Here is a 26,103-nt window from a genome sequence, read left to right as displayed (position 1 = left end):
ATGAAATGTCGTCCTCTATTCGCCGATTAATTAATGCCTAACTATTTCAGATATATTTTAACATTAACTTTGCAGATTTCTTTAGTTATTAATGGCTTGCTTGTCGAAAATCTCGCTATGGTTCTTGCGGCTTGATCGCCTGCACTTTTGTTGTTATTAACGTTTGAACTTCGCCAACGATAGTGTCTTATATGCAGAAATGCAATATCGATATTTTGTTACGAACAAAAAATTACTTTGAACTAATTCGTTTGCCAGAATTTATATGACATTGAAATTTTGACTTTTGAAAAAATTTAGGGGGCGTTTGGATGATATCATCTTCCTCTAACTCAGTTTTGTCACAACGAGGTTTTATGAAAACCAATTTGCTTAATCAATGAGTTTAACTTCTCTTTTTTTTTTTTTTTATGTGATACATCTAAACATAGTTTGTATAGTTTTTTAATAACTTGAAAGGGACCATGTTTTTCATTCCTTTTTACATTTTTTAATAACTTGAAAGGGACCATGTTTTTCATTCCTTTTTACAAAACCAACTTATGTCAAAACTAGGTTTTCTTTTCTTTGCTCAGTTTTGATGGCACCTCAACACTCCAAAACCCGGTTTCAAATGTCACCCAAACACCCGTCAGTTTTATACAAAATATTTTTTAACGAGTTTCGAAAAACGTTGTTTTTATGTATATTTGTGCAAATAAAAACTTGTTTTGGGGTGAATAACTTTGGGGAGGGGATATTTCTTAGCTGATCGGGTTGGCAGGCCGGTGACAACGTAGTGGGCAATTTCATTCCCATTTTGGACAAGAAATAGTGACAATGTAACACTTTTTACTTGACGTGTCTACCAATAAAGCAGCCTTAGCCTTCAAAGCTTCTGCATACATGAATAAAATGAAAAACTCTTTTTCAAGCCAAAAAGAAAACATAGGTTTCTTGTCTCTAAAACGCTTTTTTTTTTTTCTTTGCTGTGAGTTAAACATGCCCTTTGTCATTGTGTTGTGTACTTTTCTCAAACTTGTATGCTTCCAGTTGCACTTTGAACATGACAAGGAGAAAACTTGGTCAATATGAGTGTTTATACTGGTATGTCATGTCCCATCCCTTGGGTTTTAGGACATAAGAAGTTTGTATTTCTAAATCATTCCACTTGTGCACTTGAGAAGTTGCAGTTGGATAACTCTAGCTTGTGGACTACTCTCGTTGAGATGGATGCCTCAGTTAAAATGACTTTATTTTGTGTATGTTTTAATTTTGTGTTTTATTAATTGTAATATATGTAAAATATAAGCAACATGTGGGAGCTGCCCGCACCAACCCCTCAAAAATTTATTATTTTTCACACAGGTGCCTTTAACCATTTGGCATTATATGTACATTGGTGCATTATGTGTGCATTGGTGCTCCTTAAAGGGCTGTTTGGCAACGATAACACATTATTACCGTCCCATAAATATGTTTTAACAAACGAGAGGGTTTCATAAGATGCTTGTTAAAGCATTTCATGAATAAACCTAGTTTTTTGTGACAAATCCATGAGACACTAATGGTATACTGTTATAATCAAACAACCATTAAGAGATCATGATTTTTCAATTAATGTCCCTTTCCCAAAATTTCTGACTCCCTCGCCGCTGGCATTAAAAAATGCCACTAAAACGAGAGAACTTTGGTGGCACAAAGTCATTGTACAAGTACAACCTCCAACAACTCAGCATAAGCACCAATGAAAATGGACAGCAGATGCAAACAATGCATCGCTAATGAACCTTCAACATTATGACACACATTCTCAATGTTGCTCGTCAGTATTACTGACGGGCTGCTCGTGTCGCTCGTGTCATGTGAGTTAATTACATACCTATATCTTTATGTGATGCTTTTCTGTTTTATTCTGGTAGTTAAGTCGCAATAGCAATAACTATAAATAACGCGTCCACTTTTCATAAGCGTCAGTAACATAGTTTTTTGGTGGCATTTTTGTGTGCCATAAGTTGTTTCGATAAACTATTGTTGGCAACTTTCTACTCTTTACTTGTGTTATTTTTCTGCTTAAGTATAGAGGTTTTTTTTTCGTGACATTTTTTATATTTTGTCACGACCTGACCTCACACTAGGTTCAGGCTCTTGATACGATGGATCCCAACTTATCTCTTAGCAGTTTTGGTCCTTAAAAAAAAAAAATCAAAACAATCAATCACTTAACATCCATTTTTATAAAAGTATCCCAATATTGCTCAAAATCTTATATGCCAAAGTAGACTTTTCAAAGTGGGGCTTTATATGTTTATTGGCTTTAATGGCAATATCGCTTGCATATAAGTAGTTTGTTTTTCTATATGTTAGGTTATATATTTACAATAATGTCGAGTGTCAGTTTGTCATTAGCTTTGAGGCAATATTAGGTTATTGATTGAAATAGCTTGTTTAGCACATTAGAGCATGGGCTATAATCCACATATTTGTTACTTTATCATTTGCTCTATACATGTAAACACATTATAGAGGACTCTTTAATATAATTATGTTGATATTGATATTTAAAGATACACTACCATGGTAGGAAAAAGTAGCTTGATGTGTTAGTTTATTCCTTGTTCCAATTACATTAGGATTGTTTGTTTCAGTCCTCTAAAATAAAAGGGACAAAAGTCCATATCTCCGCAGTTTTGCATCATAATCATATAAATAATTATAAACATGGCATGAAGATTTTTGGTTTTTTCCTGTTGGTTTAATGCATTATCCTCCATTCAATTGTATAGTTCAATAACTAGATTAGCATTAATCAGATGATTATGGTTAGAGTAATTTTTGTTGGTGCTTATTGGCGACCCACTTGTTGGTGCTTATCAAGCACGGAGGGACGGCAGCATGAAACACCAAAAGTAAGCTTTGTACCTTTGGAGGACAGGGGATTGGGTGGAGGCCTTGACCTTCTGCAATGGAAAACCCCACCCACCCATAAATTATCATATTCAGTGGCGGAGCCAGAAAAGTTTTCTGGAGGGGGCACCCATTCATAGATTTTCACATACGACGGGGCAGTCACATATAGAACAAAACAAACATTTGAAGATACTAATGTAAAAATAAACAAACATTGAGGGATGCTTGACGAAGCTTTGATCTCCAACTCAAACTCAAACTCAACTCGATTATTTGAACATGATGAACCTACTTAAAAAATTAAGGTAGATTCATGGTACATTAGTTTTATTATTTTACGAATCTGCTTCAATCTTTGGGGCAAAATTATATTGCTACTATTCAGTGAAGTTGTTTAAAAAATTGAGGCAGATTTATAAACCCTATAACATAATGTTTCATAAATCTACCCTAAATTTTGGTGTAGAATCATTCAACAAGAACAATATGTTATAGATACCAAACGCCCCCTAAAAAACATGGCAATCCTGATCCAGGATCCCATGTGACTGCACACTGGATTAATGCAGCCTAATATATATATATAATGTGAATAATTATCACAACTTAGTAGGTTACAAGCAATGAATCCATTCATATGGAAGCAATTCTCATCACCGAGTATGAGTTCTGAAATGGGTTCGAACTTAGAACATATAATTTAAAAGATAATAGAGGGAATCCCTCTTCGAGTGGAGTGCAATTATTTTAAAAATGATTGATGACAATTGCAGCTTGAAAAAGAAATCCAATGGAAAAATCTTGGGCTGGCGTGGGCAAGCGCGCACGCCAGCCCCACGCTGGCTCTGCCACTTATCATATTATGGACAACACAATAGTTAGAGCTTCATGGTTTCATGTTAATTTATTTTAGCATATTAGAAGAGGCAACATTTTAATTATGGAACTAAAATGTATTCAAATAAGATTTGGACTCTAGTCTTCGACTTTCATTTATTTACTTTTGCAAATTAGTGTATGCTTTGTGGCATCAATTCTGAGTGTCATGACCTACTTCCATATAGTTAGTGGCAAAAATAGTTATCTGTGTTGTTTACTATGAAATCCATCAAAGTCAAGTGGCAAAACTATAAACTTTTGGCTTATATATATATATATATATATATATATATATATATATAAAATTTAAGTTCAAATTTTTGGAGGAGGCGGGGTGTGTGGGGGGAGGGCAGGGGGTGGGCATGACTCCTTCCAACTACCCTTACCTGTTACCTCCACCCCTGGTTGAGGAGCAGTAATTAAAAAACATTGATTCTTATAAGGAGTGTTTGATAATAATAACAAACTGGTAATGTTTCATAAATTTAGCCCATAATTAGAGATGTATATATGGAACAATATGTAAGAACCTTGAGGTAGCCTCATATGACAGTTACAATTTATTATTGTTACCAAACGACCTATTGACAAACACATTGTTATTATTACATAAATTAAAAAAAAAGAAGCATATTCGTGAGACACTTGTAATGGTGTTTGACTTGAACTTTATATGACAACGACCAAACAATCTCATAAATATAAACAAATATTAAGAGGCACTATAAAAATAAATACATATTCGAAGGACACATTTTGTATAAGTACGCAAATGCGTGGGACCAACCAATATATAAGATCATATAAAAGAATGAGATTGTGTGGGCAACTGCCCGCACAAGCCTGCGTGATCCTTATATTGGTAGGTTATATGAATTTTAAAGGTCACTATTATTTAGCAAGCAAAATGGCCACCTTAACCGACCGTTGGACGGTTTCTAACGTTAATTGCAGACAGAATTAAATCGTGGGAGCCAGTTGGTGTTTTCGCGTTCCGACAAACGCGAGCCCTTAACGTGTCGTTAAGTTTAGGGCCGTAACGTGTCGTTAAGTTTAAGGCCGTAACGTGTCGCGACGCTTGCCGCATCGTCTCGGTTCAAGAAAGCGTGCTCTGGAAGACCGGAATCTACTACCCTCAGGCCTCAACAGCTTCCCACCCTTCTTCAACTATAAATACTTCAAATGGCGGCAAAAGAAGATCAAAACCATTGCAGGGGTGGGGTGTTCCTGCGATCGCTTCATGTCATGTCCTATCGTTGACATCGCGGTGTATCTGTGCCCTAATTCGCCGGAGAATGGCGTCACAGGAGGGAGTGTCGAGAATTTTCAGCATTCGCGTCGTCTCTCTCGATTATTACATGGCTCCTCTGATTCCAGATTTCGACGTCTGTTACAGCGATTTTCAGGGTACCTTTTTCTTCCAGTAATCTGGTCTTGTTGCTTCCCTCGATACTTTTCAGTGTCTCTTGCGTGTCATTGCTTCATGAAACGGTGCTAGCGTTTTTAAATGTGGGCGTATAGTTGAATTGAGATATTCGTGTTATCTGCGGCAATTTATAGGGCAGATTGTGTCGGAAGTTCCGGTGATAAGGATATACGGGTCGACCTTATCTGGACAGAAGACTTGCCTGCATGTTCATGGGGTATGAATTCAGTTAACGCTTGTCATGCATTCTTTTTGTTGAAAATGATGGACGTTTCACAAAGCTTGTTATAATATATGTCAAGTGTCGCGGTGAATATGTATGTGCACCAAGAACTTATTCACTCGCAAGCCTTCTGGGGTGTAACTCTGTTTTCATGCGATCATGAAATTCTAGTCCACATTGATCAGAAATAAGTGATAATTCTCGAACAACGCTCCTGTTGTCGATCAAGAAGGTGGGTATCATACCTGGATTTCTCAGTATCGTTTTAGGCATGCTTTGCATTGTCTTAGTTTAGAATTTGGTGCCCTTAAATTTGCAACAAATTTTAAGTAGGATTTGGACCTATATGCAAATCGATGATCAGTTACAAGTATAGAGTTGGATCTATCTACTGAAGCTACTTTCAGGTAGTACTAGGGTTGCGATTGTTTCTGACTTTTCTTCGATTACGATATTCAGGTTTTACCATATTTATATGTGCCCTGTTCCGATGCATTGGCCCAAAGTTCTCAAGAAGGTAAACTTCTATATTGCTTCAACTTATTTTTGCTTCAAGTTTTTGGCGTTCTTAAAATTGAATGGTGGTATTTTAAAGTTATAGGATTGTTCTCTAGTCAATGGAGAGATATTCTCATTGTCCGCATTCATCGGATAGTTCTCTGGATGATTAACGTTTTAGATTGTTTTGATCGAGTAATATATTTCTCCATTTGTGATGAATGATGTTTTAGATTGTTGTTGATTGAGTAATATCTTTCCCCATTTTGTGCTAACTTGGTCCAACTAACAAGTTGTATGCGACCATTCTTTTTATGCAGAGGCATCTTCTTATAATAATAACTTTTACTTTCTTGCTGTACATTCACTAGCAGTAAAAAATATGTTTACTTGTGCTGATTTGCTTTCCCTGATATTAGTTAGTTTGTTTGCTGACTTCAATGAACGAACTCTACCAATCAAATTGCCAAGCGAAAATTTCTGTGGAGACATTCTCATCTTTAGGGAATTCTATTTTTCATTTGGTTCTACTATGGCATGTATTTTACTTTGTGTTTGGCCTTTGGAACTGTGTATTTGTTCTAATATATATGTGGCTGCAGGTCAGCCTTATGCACATGTTTTTGCTTTAGCAATCGAGAAAGCTTTGAAGGTGAGTCTGGTGTACATTTATTTGAATTAAGATCACAAAATCTATGCATCTATGCTTCTTATTGGCATAATAAGGATGAATTTATATGGTCTCTACTGAATAATTGCCCATAGTCATGTTTGTAAATGATTTGTGTTTTTTTGACAGTTGGGAAGTTCTTATGGTTCCAAGCGTCAGCATGTGCACAGTTGTGTGCCTGTGACAGCGAAGAAGTTTTATGGTTATCATTCATCTGATGAACCATTTATCAAGGTTTACTTGTATCCACATGATATGCAAACAAATCATTTTTTGAATTCTATGGAGAACTCTTAAAGTTTTCATTTTCCCCCCCTTAGATACATGGCTTCTTTATTTCTTGTTTTTCTTTCCTGAAAGAGGAATAATACCTTCTATTTGGCTAGGGATAGAACTGTTAAATTACTCTGTGAATACCTTAATCTTCTTCAGATATTATCCCCATGAAATTTCTCGTGTGGCTTCTCTTTTGCTGGTACACTTTTCTGGAGCTGCTTAATTTTTATTCTTTGTTCTTTGCAACTTAATTTTGCAGGCTTGTGTCAGTTAAAGTTTGTTAGATCTGTTGACCACCTATTAGATCCTTCTTCTTCACATATTCTTTTTCTTTATTTTGCATTATTTAAAGATTTTGGCACTTAATGTGCATAGGTTCTTCTACTGTTTCTTTTGTATGCTGGAGGTTCTTTTGCCCTCTTTTTCTAAGGAGAGAAGGGAAATGCTGTTTGTCCCATATTAGATGGAGTCCTACCAATGTATGGCTACATAATTTTCTTTTTGAGGTCAATAAAAAGTTACTAACAAGCAAAGTTGGATTAGAATGGGGGAACTGAATGATATGTGAACAAAGGCTTATAACTTGCTATAAATTTCATTTTGCACTGGAAAAAGTTGCTTTCTTGATTGAGGCTGATGGAAGTTAGGCATCGTTTTCCTTCTCCACATGTGATGTTCCCTGAGACTTTATCAGTTATGACAGCTTTACTTGTGTCCTTACTGTGATAATCACTTCACAAAGAAATTAATTTTTTGAGAAAAAACATATTTCAAAAATACATTTAACTCTTTTTTATGGTTAATAAAAAAACCTATAAATTTAATTCTACAAACAAAAATGTCAAATTATGGAAAAGTGACCGTTTGCCCATAAGAGGTCCTTTGTGAATCCAGCCAGTTTTTATCGCTCTTAACTTTCTAACACTGATAAATAAAGAAATTCACATAACTAATTGGATATTAAGAAAGAATTCTAACTAAGTTGGACATGGTTAAACTCATATTAGTATCACTATCACAGGTATAGCTGTTTTTCCTGAGAAATGCAGGAAAAAAATGACAAGAGAACAATAAAGAAGGGGAAAAATCACAATATGTTCAAAAGAAAAGCCAAAACGAAAATATCATGTTTTTCCTTTTTTGGAAAAAGTTTTTTAACATGTTTTATTTGTTGGTTTATTTTCATATTTTTCATATGTATTTTCGATTTTGGTCAAAATTTTTAAAGAAAATTAGTAGAAAACTCAAAGTTTGTTTCCCTTCTTTTTTTCTATTTTTTAAGTTTTTGAATTACTTACACTTTCCTAAGGTAAAAAGAAACTTTAGTGTCTAAGGAAAAGCCTTACTGATAAAAACCCGAGCACAATAGTTATAACAATTAGTGGCATTATTGGACATAGTGAACAAGTTAATGCATACTAATAAGACAAAAATATAGTTCATATTGAAGATTAAAAGTTTTTTATCTCATAATGACATTAACCAATTAAGTTAGTGATAACCTAGGTTTATTTGATGAAAGGTTGTTTTTGATTGATGGTGCAAAATGTCACATTCCAACCTTTTGACCCTCAAACAAATTTTTTTTTTCTAAACATAAAGCATTGAGGTGCGACTACACAACAATTCAAAAAAAGAGAGAGCTATGTCATTCGAAACAATGGGGCAACTTTCATTTATATATAACAATTTAAATTCATACAAAATCACATCTGTGTATGACAAAAATACCCCAAATCACATAATTGATGCCTAACAAAAACAAGACATCAATAAAATCAAAATAAGATGCACCGACACTACAAAGGACCCAAAACCTTCCCAGTAGGATGTGAGTGAAGCCATCTGATCAACTTGCTGCCCCAGGTCCGCCAAAACCTGAAAAAAAAGAAACAACTGAAGGCTTAGCCTTCGCAGTAAGGCAACAAATCAGGAAAATCCCAAACCCTCTTTGGTAGGGCTCAAATATGAGATAATCACAATCATAAAAACAAATTATCATCATGTCGTGTCAGGGCATAGTAACATCATTTGCCAAGAAGGCCCCTCACATAGACCACGACATGTAAAGACCACTCAATGGCCAAGATAACACAATTTCAATTCATATGCACATCATTCACGTACATTTCATTCACATAGTTTCATTTTCATTAGCTTTAGTGAATTGACAGTTTCGGTGGGTGCAAACACAGGCACGTGCACACTGCGGGCAGCCTACAGCCGAGAGACAACCCCTGTGGTGGCCCATAACAGTATGGATCCATTCCCGCTGCAGCGGTCTGTCATAAGCAGTTATCAATTCTAGCATGCACATGCAATGCGTAACATTTTCAAAACAGATATCTAATAGCTTTTCAAAACAAATCTTATCATATATCAAATAATTTGCATGCATGCATACATTCACTCATAAAACAATCATTCAATCACATCACAATCCTAGGATCCCATGATCCTAAGAACACACATTCACATGTTGGCCCCAGGCAGGGATTTGCCTGGAATGCCGCCATACCTGTCGCGTGTCCACAAAACACTCCAAAACGCCTCGAGCTTCACATCTAGTTGCTCAAGGTCTACTGTGACGCCCCTTGTGTACCTGCAAACATATACCAGTGGTAAATTCTCTACTAGCTTAGTTTCACAATCCATACAAATATAAAACAAAATCATTGAGGCACATGTCATCGCCTCAAGAGGGTGTCGACGGTTAATGTCGACTTACAAGCCCTCCAATAGGTCTCTTCCCAACTTCTTGACGTTGCCACCAAACGTCAAAACTCAATGCTTCGATCAATCCACCATTAACACATTTCTCATTAGCTTTCTTTAGTTGAGGCGTCTTCCCCGCAATTGAGATTCTCAACATACAACGCATATGTACATCAATAGAAGTCTATTTCCCAAGCTCGTTAAAACGATTTTAAACCTTCACCAGAACATCACAATCTCTACCATGCTTCCCTATTGCTTCGAAAATTAGCCTAACATGTTAGAGGAACCATTATACACGTAGATACTCGTCCTTCTCAAAATGGGCATACACTTTCCCCAAAATTGCGACATCTCTAGCATGCATTCTAAATCATTAATTCTTAATTCTAGCATGCTCAAACAATAATTATACGTGCTCCAACAAAAAATTTACAATAATATAAGCTTGATTAGGCCTTGCTCACCTCAATCTTAGAATTCAAACTGTCGTAGTGCTCCCGGCAGCCACTTCAAGAGTTCGATTGAGCACCAACGCCAACGATTGATCGCTGCCTCCACCACCAACTCCTTCACTTCACTGGTATGAGGGGATATGATGTGTTCCTAACTGCAATCCAAACCAACAGGCAACAGCCCCAAAATAATCACAAACAACAAGAAAAACTAGCGGGAAAAGGGAGAGTGTGCAGAGGGAGAGGGCACGATTGAGGGGCTGCCGATAGAGGGGTGACTGACAGGGAGAGGGTTCGGTCAAAGGGGAAAGACGGGCAGTGAGGGTGAGAGTGCGTGATAAGGGAGAAGGAGAAGGAAGAGGAAGGAAGAAGGAAGAAAGCAAAGAGGGTTCGAGAGGCCTTACCCGAGCGTCGCCGCCGTCGTCCTCCACCTCTGTCGTCGCTGCCCTTCTTCCGTTGCCTGCTTCTCTGTCGCAAGGAACGGTGAGAGATGAGAGAACGAAGAAGAGGGAGGTTCTGCGGAAGGCAAGGATAAGAGACAGAGAGGAGAGAGAGCTAGCGTCGGGCTCCTCTTCACGCCTGGAGTTCGGGTCCGGGTCTGGACCCGCTCCAGCCCAACCGGACTTAGAAAAAAGAACGAGCGTTACAAAAAATGTTAGGTGTCTTTCTCACCGTGGTCATAGATATGGTTGATTTTTTGAAAATATCATGTTTTTATTGGCAAAAGGAAGTAAAACATTTTTATTGGGAAAATATTGTGATATTTTCGGAATATCACCAAAAAAAGTATCTTGACAATCGCGTGATAAGCTTTTGAAAAAAACTCTTTCATTGTATGTGTTTTCAATGTATGTTTTTCAGTTTTTTCTCTTTTATGGTTTAAAAAACTATTTTGAATGTTTTATAACGAAATTAGTAAATAAACATGTAATTAAGTTTCTATTATTCTTTAGAATATATATGTTTTTTAATTATTTGAATTGCTAAGATTTTCCTGAGAAAAAAAAATTGTGAAAAGCTTCCTGTTAAACCTTTCCTGAAAAATCACTGTTTGTGGCACTAAAACATGTCTTAAAATTGGAGGCATTTTATTGAAAATCTTCCTAGTTATTTCTTGGGCTTTGTACTGTTTCTTATGTTTAAGGAAACAATTGTTATCTTACATTGAAGGTGCAACAACTTAAATATTTAATGATGGAGCTCTGACAATTGTGGTAATGCAAACTTTAGAATATTATATTGGATTTGACAAGGAATGTGATGCTTTCCTTATGCTATAATTCTGACTACCTGTTGCTGCAACAAAATAGTTTTGTCAAGGTCAGAATTCAAAATTTATGTAGGTATGCTGGAAGCTGCATCTATTGAATTCAGTTTTTCTAGAAACTCAATTTTGATGTAAGGTCTCCTTCGCTGAAACTTGTAACAGTAAGTAGGAAGTAACAATTTTTTCAATAAATTTTGCTTCCACCATGTAGATTTTCTTACCTTTGTTCAAAATGTTGTTCCCTTTATTTTGTATGTTTTATTCATGTTCTGTGGTCATGCACTAACTGGTTCTCATGTTGTTACAATTCCTAGCTTACACATCTCACTAAATCCATTTGATGTATAGAAGATCTTTTCATTGCCAGGGTGGTTCAATATTAAATAGATGCTTCCAGCCTCATGAATCACATATTCCTTATCTTCTTCAATTTATGGTATTATTTTACATCCTCTCTTCTTGGCTTTGAAATTCAATATAGATGTAGCTTTTCATAGAATAATTGTTGTCTGCTGGTGATAGTGCAACTAATAATGGCTGATGAGACTGATGTGATTCTTCTTCTTCTTTTGCATATAGCTAATAGTTGGTAAGGTCCAAGGTTGATATCTTCAATTAAAATTTGATGGTTGCTCTGTATAAATTTTTGAAGGAAGGATTTAGTTTGTCTTGTCTTAGGACATTTGTAGAAGATTGATTCCGTTGTTCTTGATTTACATCTTCTGTAGCATTAGTTGCATCTGTCATTGGGTTCTTTTTTTTGTCTCTCCTTCAGTTGATTTTTTTTTTTTTTTTTTGATTCTGTTTTCTGATTGCTTTAGAACTTTTAAGACAAACTTTCTTCAAGGAACTTTTTGATACCCTTGTTTTTCCCTAATCTTTTGGTTCTCTAATTTTTTGCATATCCTATAAAAAGTATGCACTCCTATCTGTTTCTTTAATATACTGAATGTAGTACCATAGCATGCCCTGTTAGTTGGAGATGTATGTGGGTCACTGCTTTATTGAAATTATATGTCAGAAACATCTGAAATTGCATATGAGAAACTCTGCTTATTCTGCACCATATTCTTGGATTTGATGTTTAGCTAACTGCAAGTGGATATGGTGGAGGTGAATAGAACTCTGATCCAGATCATGTCTTAGCTACGGTTTACGTATTTATAGGACCTAAATGGGAGTGCCGTACATTTTCTGAGCATTTTCATTTTCTCATTCATAGTGTTATACTATGTTCTCACCGTTTGTAGACTCATCGGTTTTTTTGTTTTGGAATTTTCCTTAAATGTTTCACCGTGTAATGTGCCTTTGTACAACTTGGAGTAGGACCAGGAGAGGGAATAGGAGGAAATGAACAAACTGGAAAAGTTCATGTCACAAGAAGATATGTTACTGGTTTGGATTGAACTGCTTTAATGGTGAGGAAGTGGCCTTTTGAGGGAAAAAAGAAGTAGAAGATCTTGTGGCCATGTGGATACCTTGATTCATCTTTGGAAAGCAAACTGGATTTATGTTTTCTTCCCCTTCTTTTCATTAGTTTGTTGTCCTCGTTCAACATGCTTTTGCTCAATAACTTGGTTCTTCCATTGGTTGGAATTGCAGATTCCTAGGATGCAAACTAATGTGACATGATGTGGACAATATACAAGTGGTTTATCTGGATCTAGTTGTAAGCGGGTTGGCAAACGTAATTTGCCTGGTACTGGTGTTAGTGGATCCATTTTACTTTTAGTGGTTGTAATCTTTTTTAGCAGATGATGGTGTCACATAATCTCATGTATTATGTCATTTGAGCCCAGTCTGCATTAGGTCCAGAACTGGCCTGCAAATTAAAACTATGTGAAACCTGTTCATTTCTGTATTTGATCTATTTTGGTGTCTACTTGTTTCTAAATGAAATATAGTCTTTTATTTCATATGCAGTGATTTTGTAATTTATATGGTTTAATTAGTTACAAATATTGCCTTACTTGTTTCTCATGACGTTTTAAGGTTATATTTTTGTAAAATGGACATTTTCGTCCTCGCAGTACCTAGTTATATGTTTGGAGATTTCATCTGTGGTGCAACATATAACTGGGTGAGGTTAGCATCATTTTGTATTACATGTTATTTCATCTTTTATTACATGTAGAATATTTATTTACATGAACTTTTGTAGGATATTCTTAGTGAAGCTTATTTGCTTGGTTGATAACAATCCTCATGCCTCTGTTAGGTTGATAACAATTTGTATGGGATGGGGCACATCCATTTATCGAAGGTGAAATTCCGAAGTCCAATGCCACAGGAATTGTGTTCTAGGGCAAGTGGATATTTTAACAGATCTGGTTGCAATACCACTCAGGTGGTCTCTGCCTGTCAATATGGAAAATGCTGATCTTTTTTCATTATTCCTTGATTAATGGCTCAGTCTCCCCCCTATTCTAAACTTTTATGCAGGTGGAAGGTGGAGATTTTGTGTCTTCTCCTATGCCCTGGTTGTCTTCGACAGTTTCATTTGATTGGGTATGGTTTTCTCCTGAGGCGGGCACATCAGATAAAGAGAATATTTCTCCAGCAAGGCAAAGTGTGTGTGAGCTTGAGTGTGATACTACTGTAGATGGTACTACTTGATATCTCATTTATATGCATCCTGATCATTGAGGAAGTTGAATTAAGTTTCACTGAATTTTACGGGGCATAGATTCTAAGTAACAATCTTGTTCACTTTGTTTTTCATTGCAGAAATTCTAAATAAGAACTGTTTGTTATACATGGCTTTTTCTCAAGCTAATTCGGATGTAAGAATGGTCCAATCCCTTATACCAATATGGGAGGTATGCATTGTAAATGTTTCAGCTAATATATTGGATTTTACGCTTGTATCTTGAACTTGAAAGGTGTCATCATGAACAGGAAGAACAGGCCAGGTCTGGAATTCTGGAATTAGTTTCATGTGATACCACTAGACCACCTCCAGAAGATGTAATGCAGTCACTTTCCTTGGGGCTGGACTATGATAGCCTACTCATAAAGTTGTTGGATGACTCCACATCTGGCTCTTGTAATATAAATCATTCAGAGCTAAACAAAACATCTCAGCCATCTCTTGGGTCCGCTGATATTCCTAATGCTGCCCCTGTCAGTGGTGAATATATGGTTGAGTGCAGTTGTTTGCATGTATATTCTTTTGTATCTTCTACATCATATGCTAAAGGGTGATCGTTGTTTGCAGAAGGTGATGATGGGGCATAATCTGGAGCTGAAAAGTAGTGCTGATGAATTTTTAAAATCAACTAACGAGGTACAAATGCTGCTTACTTCACGGGAACTGTGGGTTTGAGATGTCTTTGATTGTGTAAAAGATTTTTACATTTGGAGATATAATCTCCTGGACTGTATGTTAGTTGTTGTCATGGTCAAACGTATATCTTGGAGAAGTTGACAACATAACATGAATGAGAGGAATGAGTACATGGTGGTTTAACATTGGCTCAACTAAGTGCCATGAATATGGCAAAATGGTCTCATACCCATGTCGGTGTCGGTATGTTGACATGGCAATAAGGTATGAGACATATCCTGGCCTGTTCTCTCTCTCTCTCCCATGCAAGGAAAACATTTTTCTCCCACATGTGGTAAAAGTCTTCTTCGAGTATGGGCTCTTGGTTTTCTTTTTCTTTCAATTCCATAAAAGGAGAGAGAGAGAGAGAGAGGGAGAGAGAGAGAGAGAGAGATACTTGCCATTTTTGGGAGAGGACACATCTTTAGGACGATAGGTAAAGAGAGGGAGATTGGCCAAACGTTTGGGTAGAGACTAGAGACCCTTTGCCCCCTTATTTGTAGTTCTTTTGGTAAAATTTCTCTAATCCCCCTTCTCAGGGGTTTTATATTACAAAAATTTGAATTTTTAAACTTACAAATAAATGCTTGGAGAACTTGCAAATTTGCAAAAACTCTCATATACAATAACAAATTCTTCTTATACACACACACACACACACATATTTTAAGTATTTGCCAAGTTATTCTTGATTCATCTGGTGATCCAAACTTCTATACAATGTTATAATGTATTTGGTTAGTGCTTACTCGCATAAATCCTTGAGTGGGGATTTTCACTGGACATGGATTTGTGCTTCCAAAATTTTCTGAAACTTTACTTTACTCATAGGTACAGCTATTTAAAAATATTTCTAACTCATGACTTGTGGCTTCAGGTTGGCGATATTGAGGCACTTGGGCTTCTTAAATGGCTTGCTTCTTCCCAAGCAAAGGAAGATATAGACTCCGATGATGAGCTTGCCCATGAATGTGTCTTGAACCCTCTACTACCAGCTGCTACAGTCGGTGAAGTTCTGGAAAAAGCTTACTCAGAGTATGAGATTGAGTCCCAGCAGGAATGTCAGGACATACTTGACTCAGTTGAGGATGCCCTGAACTTTAAGGGGTTTGAAGAGCAGATATATTTGGATAATCCTCATCATCTTGCTCCTCCTTCACCAGTAAATTTAATTCCTCAGATGGATGGTTCATGTGATGAACCAGAAATGGGGAGCAAAGCATATGAAAGAAATTCTCAGGAAGAGATGCCAAGTGTTGATTTTAGTTGTTCGATTGATGGATGCAAATCCAATCAGCAATTACAGTGTTCCTTGCCTTTTTCAGTGGTTGGATTTCATCCAAGGTGTCCGGTGTATGATGTGCCTGCTGAATGTCACATTCCTGAAAGTAACGGTTGTTCTACAGCATGTCCGATGAATAAGGGTGGGCATGAGCATGGTGTATCTGCTGCTGGTGGTTTTGATGAGATATCTATTTTGAGAGAAGTGAATGAAGCTTCTTCTTTGAGGGACTTGATGAGGAGGAAGAGGAATCACCATCAACTAATGTCAGAAAATACCTGCCATGAGTCTGCTAAGAAGCATGATCCTGGTAAAAGAATACATAAAAGTACATCTTCCCATCTTGAGGAAAATGATAATAATGTAGTGGCCCAAAATGCTTATTCCTCTCTAAAATTAGCTCATCTGAGCTCATCGGTCAAGTCAGGAATGGAGCTGAAAGACTGCAAACTGAAGCATTTTAATAGCAAACTTCACAGGTATGGGGTGTTGCCTTTAGATGGCCTGGATAAGAATAAACCACCTTTGGACCTGGCGACCAAGCATGATTGCATTGATGGGATCAACAAGGGGCAGAACAATCTGGATGACATAAAAACCAGAAAATCATCACCTATAGGCCAGTCTATACTGTATGGAGAATCTTCGGTTTCTCCTCGGACTGTTTTTTCCAGAGAATGGAAGCCGGTTGACTGTTGTAAATATGGACCCATTGACAGTGACCTTGATCTTGGCTCGGCCACCATCCATGCTTTCAGTTCAAAAGTTCCCACTGAGTTGACAGAAAGTCTTGAGCCACATACATCTTATGCTGTCCAGGAATTGTCATCTGATGAATGTTTTCTTGATGGGTCTTCTAAAAGTTCCTGCTTGAAAATTGTTTGTGAATCCAGGAATATCATGGAAGGTACCCCTGTTCTATCCCACTGCCCTGTACCAGTTAAGGACCTCCAGGATGCGGCTATGGATGCTAAACTTTCTGTAGTGTCACCATCTCATGATCAATGCAGCCAGAGTTCCAGAATGGATCCTATCATGATGGCTTTTGCCAAAAAACCACCTACTTTAGAACAATTAAGACAGAATACTGACAGTGAGCTTTTCACCTGCAAAGGTAATCCTGCTGATATTGGAAGTCATGACTCGTTAACAGACTGTAAGTACTTCAAACACATGCCTTCCTGAAATACTGGATTTGTCTTTGTCCCCATTTGCAATGATATTCTGCTCATTTTACCGGCCAAGTGTTTGACTGAAATCCAGCACCCATGGCCGTGAATTTTCATTATGGTTGCTGGAACCTTATTCAAGTAGTTCGTCAGTATGGACTATCAATTGTTAGAATATCTGCTGATGCTTCTTTATAGGAAGTTTAATCAGTACCATTTCATGCACCTAACCCTCTTTAATTGACTGAACAATATGATTTGGTCTTTTGACTGCCAGCAAAATCAAATATGCCTATTAGTAGTGTTACTCGCATGATCAGGTTGACCTATTAGTATATATGTGCAATGTGATCTTAATCTTTATCCTAGGTTAAGAAGAGCCGTCCATGTGATTGTTGTCCTAATACTTGAGAATTATAGATTCGTACTGACTATGGTTGGGTGTTTTCTTGTGGTGGTCAAAGATTGTTAGGCAACAATGTCTTTCATATGCTGCTTAATGTACATTAATACTTCATTATGCAAGCTGTATTTAGCTCATTGATTTTGGTTATCTTTGTTAATTTGTATAAAACCATCTAAACCAATGTGTCTGAGATGTGGCATATACATAACATGGCTTAAGCTTATAAACCCTTGCACTTGAACAAAGATTGAGAGTGGCCATACATCAGCAACTGGAGCATTTCAACAATATCTTGGCTGTGCTATTGCATCAGCAATTTGTTTTGTTTGTGCATTCTCATGTGTCACTAGGGGAATATAAAGTTGGCATACATTTCTAGCTTCGTTATTTTTTTCGACAGTAACAAAGTAGATTACCTGACGATTGATTGCCTTGGTCATTGATTAATCTTTGCTAAAGCTTGTCAAATGCACTTAAAGGTAGGTTATATGCTGTTATGCTAATTATGAGCTTGTAAGAGTTTCATCTGCCCGTAGTTGAAACTGTACAGGGACACCCTAATCTTGTCTAGACATTTTAGGCATGGAGTTCACTTAGGGTACGTGTAGCTCCTCGCGGTATTGCCAACCGGGCCAGTTTTTTACTAAAATGGGAGATTTTGACATTGGAATAGACATGGAGTTATGTCCTTCTACAAGGAGGCTCATCACAACTTGTGTGAGAGCATCCAACTCCAAGTTAGAGTCAATCGGTTTTCAATCCTGGCATTTGTCCATCAATCCGAATCTATGTCTATGCAATTTGATTGACTATGGATTCAACCTCTCGATGCTCTCCTTGTCCTTCGGGATGTCGTTTTGTTTGAACTGAATCAGTGACCTTCAGTATCATAATGAAAATGAAATCCATCCATCAAACCTTGAACACTTCTTTCAGCATTCAAAGTTGCGAGTGCTTTGTGGGGTTTTCTCGTCACTTGCCATTGAAAGTTGTGGATAAGAATAAGAGGTTTTGTTTAATGTATCTTAGCAATTCATGAGAAAAGTTAATGGAGCAATCTCTCTCTCTCTCTCTCTCTCTCTTTTTGGGACTTGCGTCTTAGCTAGAAACTGTTACCACTGTCCTGATTAACTTGTAGCATATTTAATTGTGCCTGATTGTTTGTCCCAGTGAATATGCTCCCCTTTTTGATGGAAAACAAAAATGAAGTGGAGAAGTGTTGCAGTGATGATATGGGAATTCCCCAGCTTGCAGATGTGATCCATGGAGTTCCAACACATTGTCTAAATGATGGCTCACTTTTATTTATGTTGACTCCCGCTCTCTCACCACCCTCTCCTGCCTCTGTTAATAACTGGCTTCAGAAACCAGTTCACTGTGATGTGGAAATTGTTGAGAAAGGAAAACTGTTGAGGATTAATCCTGAATTTGGGAAAACATCTTCAGAATCTGAAAATATGTGTACTGCTTTGGTCCCTCAAACCACCATCTTGACTTCAGACATCACTGTGTCAAGTAAGTTTATATCTTGCATAGACCAGATTTATGTTGTTGACCTTTTGGTGGTGAGTATGATGCTGGTGATGTTGAGGTTAATGCAGAATATGCTCCAAATAGATGTGCTGATGATTCACAGAGGAGTTCTCATGACAATGCGGATGATGTATCACAAATATCTGGCCCACTTGGTAAATCGAAACTTACTCCTCTGAGTCAAATTGGATTCCGTGACCCTGCAAGATATGGTGCTGGCCAACAGCTAACCTTGTTAAGTATTGAGGTGAAGACAAGTTGCCCATTTTTTGGCTAATACATCTCTTTTATTGTGACAATTTTCAACTATGATGAGGTCTCGTGAGCCTTTATTTCTCTTATATTTAAAACCATTGTCACAAATATTATGTCTAAAATCTCGTGATATTTATGAGAAAAACAAGTAAAACAAAAATATCAGGAAAGTCTTTCCAAAAATGAATATGCCACAATTTATCATGATTTTTTGATGTTCTTTTCCCCTTTTTATTAGTTTCTCCTTTATATTTTATTTTTTTATAATTTTAGGATTTTTTTATTTTTTTTTAAATTTGCCAAGATTTTTCCCGACATTTTCCTAAGAAAAATTGCTTCATTGAAAAATGCTCAAGAAAATCTTTGTCGATATTTTCCTTAGAACAATGTGGCAGTGTTTAAAACTGTCGGCTTCTGTGTCTTGAAGCAGTAAAACATGAATTTTTGGAGCAATTTTTTCTAGTGACGGATTTTACCAGGTATGAATACATCAAGGTGCGAAGCTGTCATGTATAAGAACATATTAGAACCAACCTTGAGGCTCCCTGTGTTGCCATGAGCTAGTAGGAGTTATTATGTTATTATGAATCTTTCATTCCTCTTTTTTAAATGTTTGGTCAATATATTGTGGCTTGTGAGATGTGATGAGTTTTCTATATGGAATACATTTTTCCTGATTTTTTCTGAAGTTTTCTCTACTTTTCCTGATCTTACCGATGTTTTTTTAATTTTTTTCTACTTTTTATGATTTTTTTTTATCTTTTTACGAATTGAAAAATCAATTTATGATATGCGACGCCATCAATGAAGCTCTAAGGTCCTTTCCCACAGACATAATGTGCCATCATAAAGGCCCCTGTTATATAATTGGTGGTAGTTATCTTGAGGAACGGAACAAAAATGAAGTCAGTGTCTTGCATGTATGAAGAGGGAAGGTAGAAGAGTAACTGACTTCATGCACATTGATTTTATCAGTTCATTACTAATTAGGTCGTTTTCTACTTTTTATGTTTTTATTTTTTATTTTTTTACGAATTAAAAAATCAATTTATGATATGCTACGCCATCAATGAATTTCTAAGGTCCTTTCCCACAGATATAATGTGCCATCATAATGGCCCATGTTATATAATTGGTGGTAGGTATCTTGAGGAATGGAACAAAAATGAAGTCAGTGTCTTGCATGTATGAAGAGGGAAGGGAGAAGGGTAACCGACTTCATGCACATTCATTTTATCAGTTCATTACTAATTAGGTCGCTGGCAGTTCATTACCAGGCAAACGTCTCCCTTGTATTAATGATCACTTCATCACAAATATCTAGTCAGTGCATTATTCATGATATGCATGACTGAATTTATGCCCATTAATGATACTAGTTTGGTGTTGCTGTCAATTCTGTCTATAGTTCATGCATCATATGATGCATTTCAAGTCCTGTTTAGAATTTAATGCTGTTTTGGCCTATGATCAGGCTGCTTTTTTTTCCCCCCCTTTTTTCCTGCAAGATGGTGCATATGCAACTTGTTCAAAACAGATAAAATTGAACCAATGAGTTGTAGTCTTCATGGTTCTGACTTGCCTTTATTTCTTTGAATTGACAAGCTTTGGTTTACCTTGAATTTGGACTTATGAGTACACTTTTGAATTTCACTATGTGGTGTGTTCATTAGATTCTTGCTGAATCAAGGGGAGAACTGCAACCTGATCCACGGTATGACCCCATCAATGTCATAGCTCTTGCGGTGCAGGAGGATTTCAACGACACTATTCAAATTATTGTCCTGTTGCGTGAAACTGGTCATGGTACACATGGAAGGTTCGGTTCATACCTTTTCCTTTGTAGCTTTCTCTCTTCTTGGTTTGGCAAGGCAATCATTTTTGAAATGTTTGTATTATTATGAGTTGTCTTCACAGATTAATTGCTTTTTCCTGCACTAAAATGGTAGTAGCCTCAGGTTCCAATAAAGTCTATTTTGAGCTTCCTTGATTCAATGGAACAGAACAGCATCTCAGGAATGATGTTCTGTTGGTGGAATGGCAGAGAATGCCTAAGAGGTGTACTCCAGTGCAAAATGTATGCGATCTTCATGTCCCTTGTTTGCAATCCAGACGTGGGTCCTATCAGGAGTACACAGGTGGGTGTTCCCTGCAGTGGGCACAAAATCAAACATCCTATTTGAATGCGTTGTTTTACAATCTTGGTGTGAAGTTATGGTGGTCTTGTAGAATGTAGAGAGATTTTGCAGAAAGAAAGCCACGAAGAGGACAGAAATGACTACCAGGAAGAGCAAGTGCAATGATCACATTTACAAGAATTTCTTGCAAAGATTTGTTATGCAAAACCCCTTCCGAGGTTTCTTGCCTCCGTCTCCAAACTTGTGCTGGTTTGTTTTGTGAAAATCTCTTGCTGGAGAGGAGTGAGTATATGGGCCTGTGGGTTGCAATTGCACGAGGGACTTTGTCCGTACTATATAGTATATAGCATAGTCACAAACAGTGGCGTAGCCACATTGTGGCTGGTGTGGGCAGTCTTAAAAGTTTTTTATTTTTAAATAGAAATCTTAAATATTTATTCATATATATATATATATATATATATATATATATATATATATAAGTGCCCCACTAGATTTGAGTTTGTTTAAACAAGTGCCCATCCAGCCAATTTTTCTGGCTCCGTCACTGGTCACAAATAACGTCTGGTCTGTTAAGTTTGTGCGTATGGGGGATCGGGTCTGTTCAGACCCGATCCACTTCTCTTATACTCGCACGTCTAAACATACTAGGCGGTGGCACTCTTGTAAATGTTTATATTTTTTTGTACATTTTGTAGTAACCTGATTAGGTTAATTTTTTAATAGAGATTAAGGAACACAGGGCTGTATTGGCCGACTGCTCCTTTTCCTCCATTGTCTTGTCTTCTATCCTCTCTTCTCAATTTATCTGATTTTTAGACGGAGAGACGTGATTTTGTGAAGATTCTTACATGGTATCAGAGCCAGGTTGCATCGTCCTCCGGTGAGTGATTTCAATTTGATATATTTAGCCCTAATCTGCCCTAAATCCTCTTTTCTGGCAAGGTTATCCCTCATTTCAGTTTCTGCCCTAAATCTTGCGTGATTTGCCCTAATCGATTTGCCCTAATCATTTTGCCCTAATTTCTGTCTTTCTCTCCCAACTTATCTCTCAAAAACTGAATCATAGTAACTATTTGACTTGGAAACGTCAAATTGTCCCATTTATTAAAAGTCATAGACTCTATGGGCATATCGATGGCACCACTCCAGCACTTCCAAAGTATATTGACCGTGAAGTGAAGAAGACCGTAGTGGGAGATGAAGCTGCTGGGGCTTCGGCTGTGAGTGAAATCAGATTTGAATATGAAACTCTTACTGAAAACAATCCTGAATATGAAGTTTGGCTGGCTCACGACCAGTCTCTTGTTGCCTATATTACTTCTACCTTGTCAGAGGAGGTATTAGGAAGCATTGATGATGATTTAACAGCCCTAGAGCTGTGGTCTACCCTTGGTCTACCCTTGCCACAACGTATTCTCAAGTAGCAATTTCAGGACATCAAGCGTGGGACGCGTACAGTTTTGGAATATTTGAATGAAATTAAAAGTATAAGTGATCAGCTTGCTGCCATTGGACATCCCGTCAGCGACAAGGACAAAGTGCAACAAGCTTTGAGTGGATTGGGAACAAATTTTGACATTTTTTGCACAGCCTTGGAAGCCCTACCTGTCCTCTCATCTTTTGAAGATCTAAAGGTCAAACTATTTCAACACGAAGCTAGTCGTGTTCAGCGACAAAATTTGATTCCTTCCAACAACCACAATGTATTAATCACAGGGACTCGTCCTTGGACTTCTCAGGGAGGAATGGGAAGAGGGATTCTCCCAACACCACTAGGCATGAATACTACCTTTGCCACATCTAGAAGGGTTCCAACTTGTTTCTATTGCAACAAGAGGGTGCATGTCAAATCAGAATGTTAGCACAAACCTCAGAACAAAAATAATCAAGTTAGGCGTGAGAACAAGGCAGCAGTAGGGTCAGCTTCATCATCATCTGGCTCAAATCAGACATCAAATGTTTCAGCAGACGTGCAACAACTTCTCATGACAGCCCTATCTAAGCTCCACTTGAAACAAAACGAGCAAGGAGAGTGGTATGTGGACTCTGGAGTAGCAGCCCATGTTACGGGTGACACAGGTAATCTCTCTAGTGTTTTTCCTTATTTAGATCAAGGCTCAGTTGTCACGGGAGATGGTTCCCATCACACAATAATGCACATTGGAAATGCACAAATATCTATGGGCTCTTCTTCCATTCCATTAAAGAATGTCCTTGTTGTTCCAAGTGTCAAGAAAAATATTATCTCAGTATCTAAACTTATTGATGATACTCACTCCTCTGTTGAATTCACACCGTCTTCTGTTTATGTCAAGGATGCTCGAACCAAGAAGACATTCGCTGAGGGCACTCGCAAAGGAGATATGTATGTCCTTGAAGAAGCTCCACAGCTGTCAAAACCTTACCCTTCGGATTCATGTTTTCCAAGTCATAGTGAAGTCATTGTCGCAGAGTATAATAAGTCATCCATTTGGCATGGTCGGTTAGCTCATTGTAGTCAGTCTTTTGTTCATAGTCTTGTTGCAGACGGGCTCTTAGGTAAGTCCAGTCTGAGTTCAGTTAGTGAGTTCAGCATGTGCTCAAGTTGTCATATCTGTAAGAGCCATGCCATTCCCTTTCAATTAATCAATAAAAGAGTTTCAAAGGTTTTTGACACCATATATTCTGATGTTTGGGGGGTTGCTCCAATTCCTTCTTCTTCTATGAGTAGATACTATGTCATTTTTGTTGATTTATATTCCCGATATACTTGGATCCATTTCATGAAACACAAATCAGAAGTTTTCCGCTTGTTCACTCAATTTCATGCCTTGGTTCAGAATAAATACTCCAGTAATATTGTGCATTTTCAATGTGATGGTGGTGGGGAATTTATTTCTAATGAATTTACTGAGTACTTACTAGATAATGGGATCACTAGACAAATTTCATGTCCGCATACACCTCAGCAAAACGGAATTGCTGAAAGGAAACATAGGCATATTGTTGAAAGCGCGCTCAGCATGATACATGAAACAAACTTACCTATGATATTGTGGACCGAGGCTTTTTATACTGCTGTCCATGTTATAAACCGACTGCCATTGGCTTTGCTTGTTGGAAAGTCACCATTTTTTCTATTACATCAAGAACAACCACGTTATGAGGAGTTGCGTGTTTTTGGATGTGTGTGCTATGTGCATGTTGATGTTTCCTTACGAAACAAATTTCAAGATCGTGCTATTTTGTGCATATTTATAGGGTATGCAAAAAACTACAAGGGTTATAGGTGTTACAACCCTAAAATTGGGCGTGTATATATTTCACGACATGTTATTTTTGATGAAAGCAGGTTACATGATTCCAAGGCTACTTTTGTGACACTCAAGGATAAAAATGAGGTTTATGATACTTGGCTACATGCTGAAATCTTAAGACAAGGGGTAGAGATGTTGACTGAGCACAAGGAGCAAGTTGTTAATGAGCTCGAGACACTTGTAAGTAGTTCCTGGAACAACACTACTTCCTTGGACAACATACCTTCATCTTCTCAGCCCAATGATCCACCTATACATAATCGGTTCTTAGGTCTGGTGTATTCTAGGTGATCAGTTCCTACTGCAGTTCCACGTCAATCACAACGCGTGCGACATCCTATTGATAGATGAGTGAGCTATAACAATTTTTCTTTGGATTTTCAGCTGTTTATGACAGAAGTCAGCAAAAAGGTGGAACCAAAATCTTATCACTATGCGAGTAAGGAAAAATGTTGGGTTGAAGCTATGAATGAGGAAATGACAGCCTTGCATGAGTGTCAGACTTGGCAGATTGTCCCTCGTCCTACTGATAAGAATGTTGTGGGATCCAAATGGGTTTACAAACTGAAATATAAGCCAGATGGTAGCATTGATCGACATAAAGCACGGCTTGTGGCGTGTGGTTTCACTCAGCAATATGGGGAAGATTATGATGAAACATTCAGTCCGGTCATCAAGATGAGAACAATGCATGTGATTATTTCTCTTACAGTCTCATATGGATGGCCTCTTTATCAGTTAGATGTCAAAAATGCCTTTCTTCATGAGATTTTTAAGGAATAGGTATACATGGAGCAACCTCCTGACTATACTACTCATGATCCTCAAAAATGGGTTTGTAAATTACACAAGTCTTTATATGGGTTGAAACAAGCTTCTAGATCATGGTTCGATCGGTTTTCTCATCATATATAACAAGTTGGTTTTCTCCGAAGCTCCCTCGATCACTCCTTGTTTATCTATCATACCGGAGAAGCTACCACTTGGTTACTTATATATGTTGATGATATTGTTATAACTGAGAATTCTTCTTCACATATATCTTATGTTAAAGGTATGGTGAAGCAAGAATTCAAGATGAAGGATCTCAGCGAATTACAGTATTTTTTGGGTGTTGAACTTGATAGGACGAATGATAGATTGACTCTTACACAACACAAGTATACTCTTGATGTTTTGGACAGGGCAGGTATGACCCATTGCAAACCCATAACTACCCCCAGTGTTCTGAACACTAAATTGACTGCCTCTTATGGAACTGCTGCATATTCCAATCCTACATTCTATCGCAACATTGTTGCTATGTTACAATACCTCACTTTTACTCGCCCAGACATAGTATATACTGTAAATCAGATCTCTCAGTTTATGCATGCACCCACTGAAGGACATATGGAT

At 37.4% G+C, this 26,103-nt stretch overlaps 1 protein-coding gene across 9 annotated transcripts in view; it reads left to right on the top strand.

The window, feature by feature from the left end:
* The first annotated feature begins 4,947 nt into the window (after positions 1-4,947).
* LOC116254148 (DNA polymerase zeta catalytic subunit) overlaps positions 4,948-26,103 on the top strand; it is a 48,082-nt gene continuing 26,926 nt past the window's right edge. For 2 of the 9 annotated variants that reach the window (XM_031629296.2, XM_031629294.2), the window contains exons 1-16: positions 4,955-5,175; positions 5,329-5,411; positions 5,877-5,934; positions 6,518-6,567; positions 6,715-6,827; positions 7,018-7,060; positions 11,666-11,734; positions 13,517-13,645; positions 13,741-13,903; positions 14,026-14,117; positions 14,197-14,439; positions 14,516-14,584; positions 15,501-17,061; positions 18,651-18,995; positions 19,082-19,260; positions 20,942-21,087. In XM_031629296.2, coding sequence (XP_031485156.1) covers positions 5,064-5,175; positions 5,329-5,411; positions 5,877-5,934; positions 6,518-6,567; positions 6,715-6,827; positions 7,018-7,060; positions 11,666-11,734; positions 13,517-13,645; positions 13,741-13,903; positions 14,026-14,117; positions 14,197-14,439; positions 14,516-14,584; positions 15,501-17,061; positions 18,651-18,995; positions 19,082-19,260; positions 20,942-21,087 — 3,455 coding nt within the window. In that variant the 5' untranslated portion in view covers positions 4,955-5,063. Of the gene's footprint in view, positions 5,176-5,328; positions 5,412-5,876; positions 5,935-6,517; positions 6,568-6,714; positions 6,828-7,017; positions 7,061-11,665; positions 11,735-13,290; positions 13,384-13,516; positions 13,646-13,740; positions 13,904-14,025; positions 14,118-14,196; positions 14,440-14,515; positions 14,585-15,500; positions 17,062-18,650; positions 18,996-19,081; positions 19,261-20,941; positions 21,088-26,103 lie in introns of those variants that run through there. The other 7 variants (XM_031629295.2, XM_050077781.1, XM_050077782.1 and 4 more) reach the window with 7 other exon arrangements.

The sequence above is a fragment of the Nymphaea colorata genome, chromosome 5 (assembly GCF_008831285.2).
Source record: "Nymphaea colorata isolate Beijing-Zhang1983 chromosome 5, ASM883128v2, whole genome shotgun sequence".
Lineage (NCBI taxonomy): Eukaryota > Viridiplantae > Streptophyta > Magnoliopsida > Nymphaeales > Nymphaeaceae > Nymphaea > Nymphaea colorata.
The sequence above is the reverse complement of the archived record's forward strand: the minus strand, read 5'-3'. Positions and strand labels throughout refer to the sequence as shown.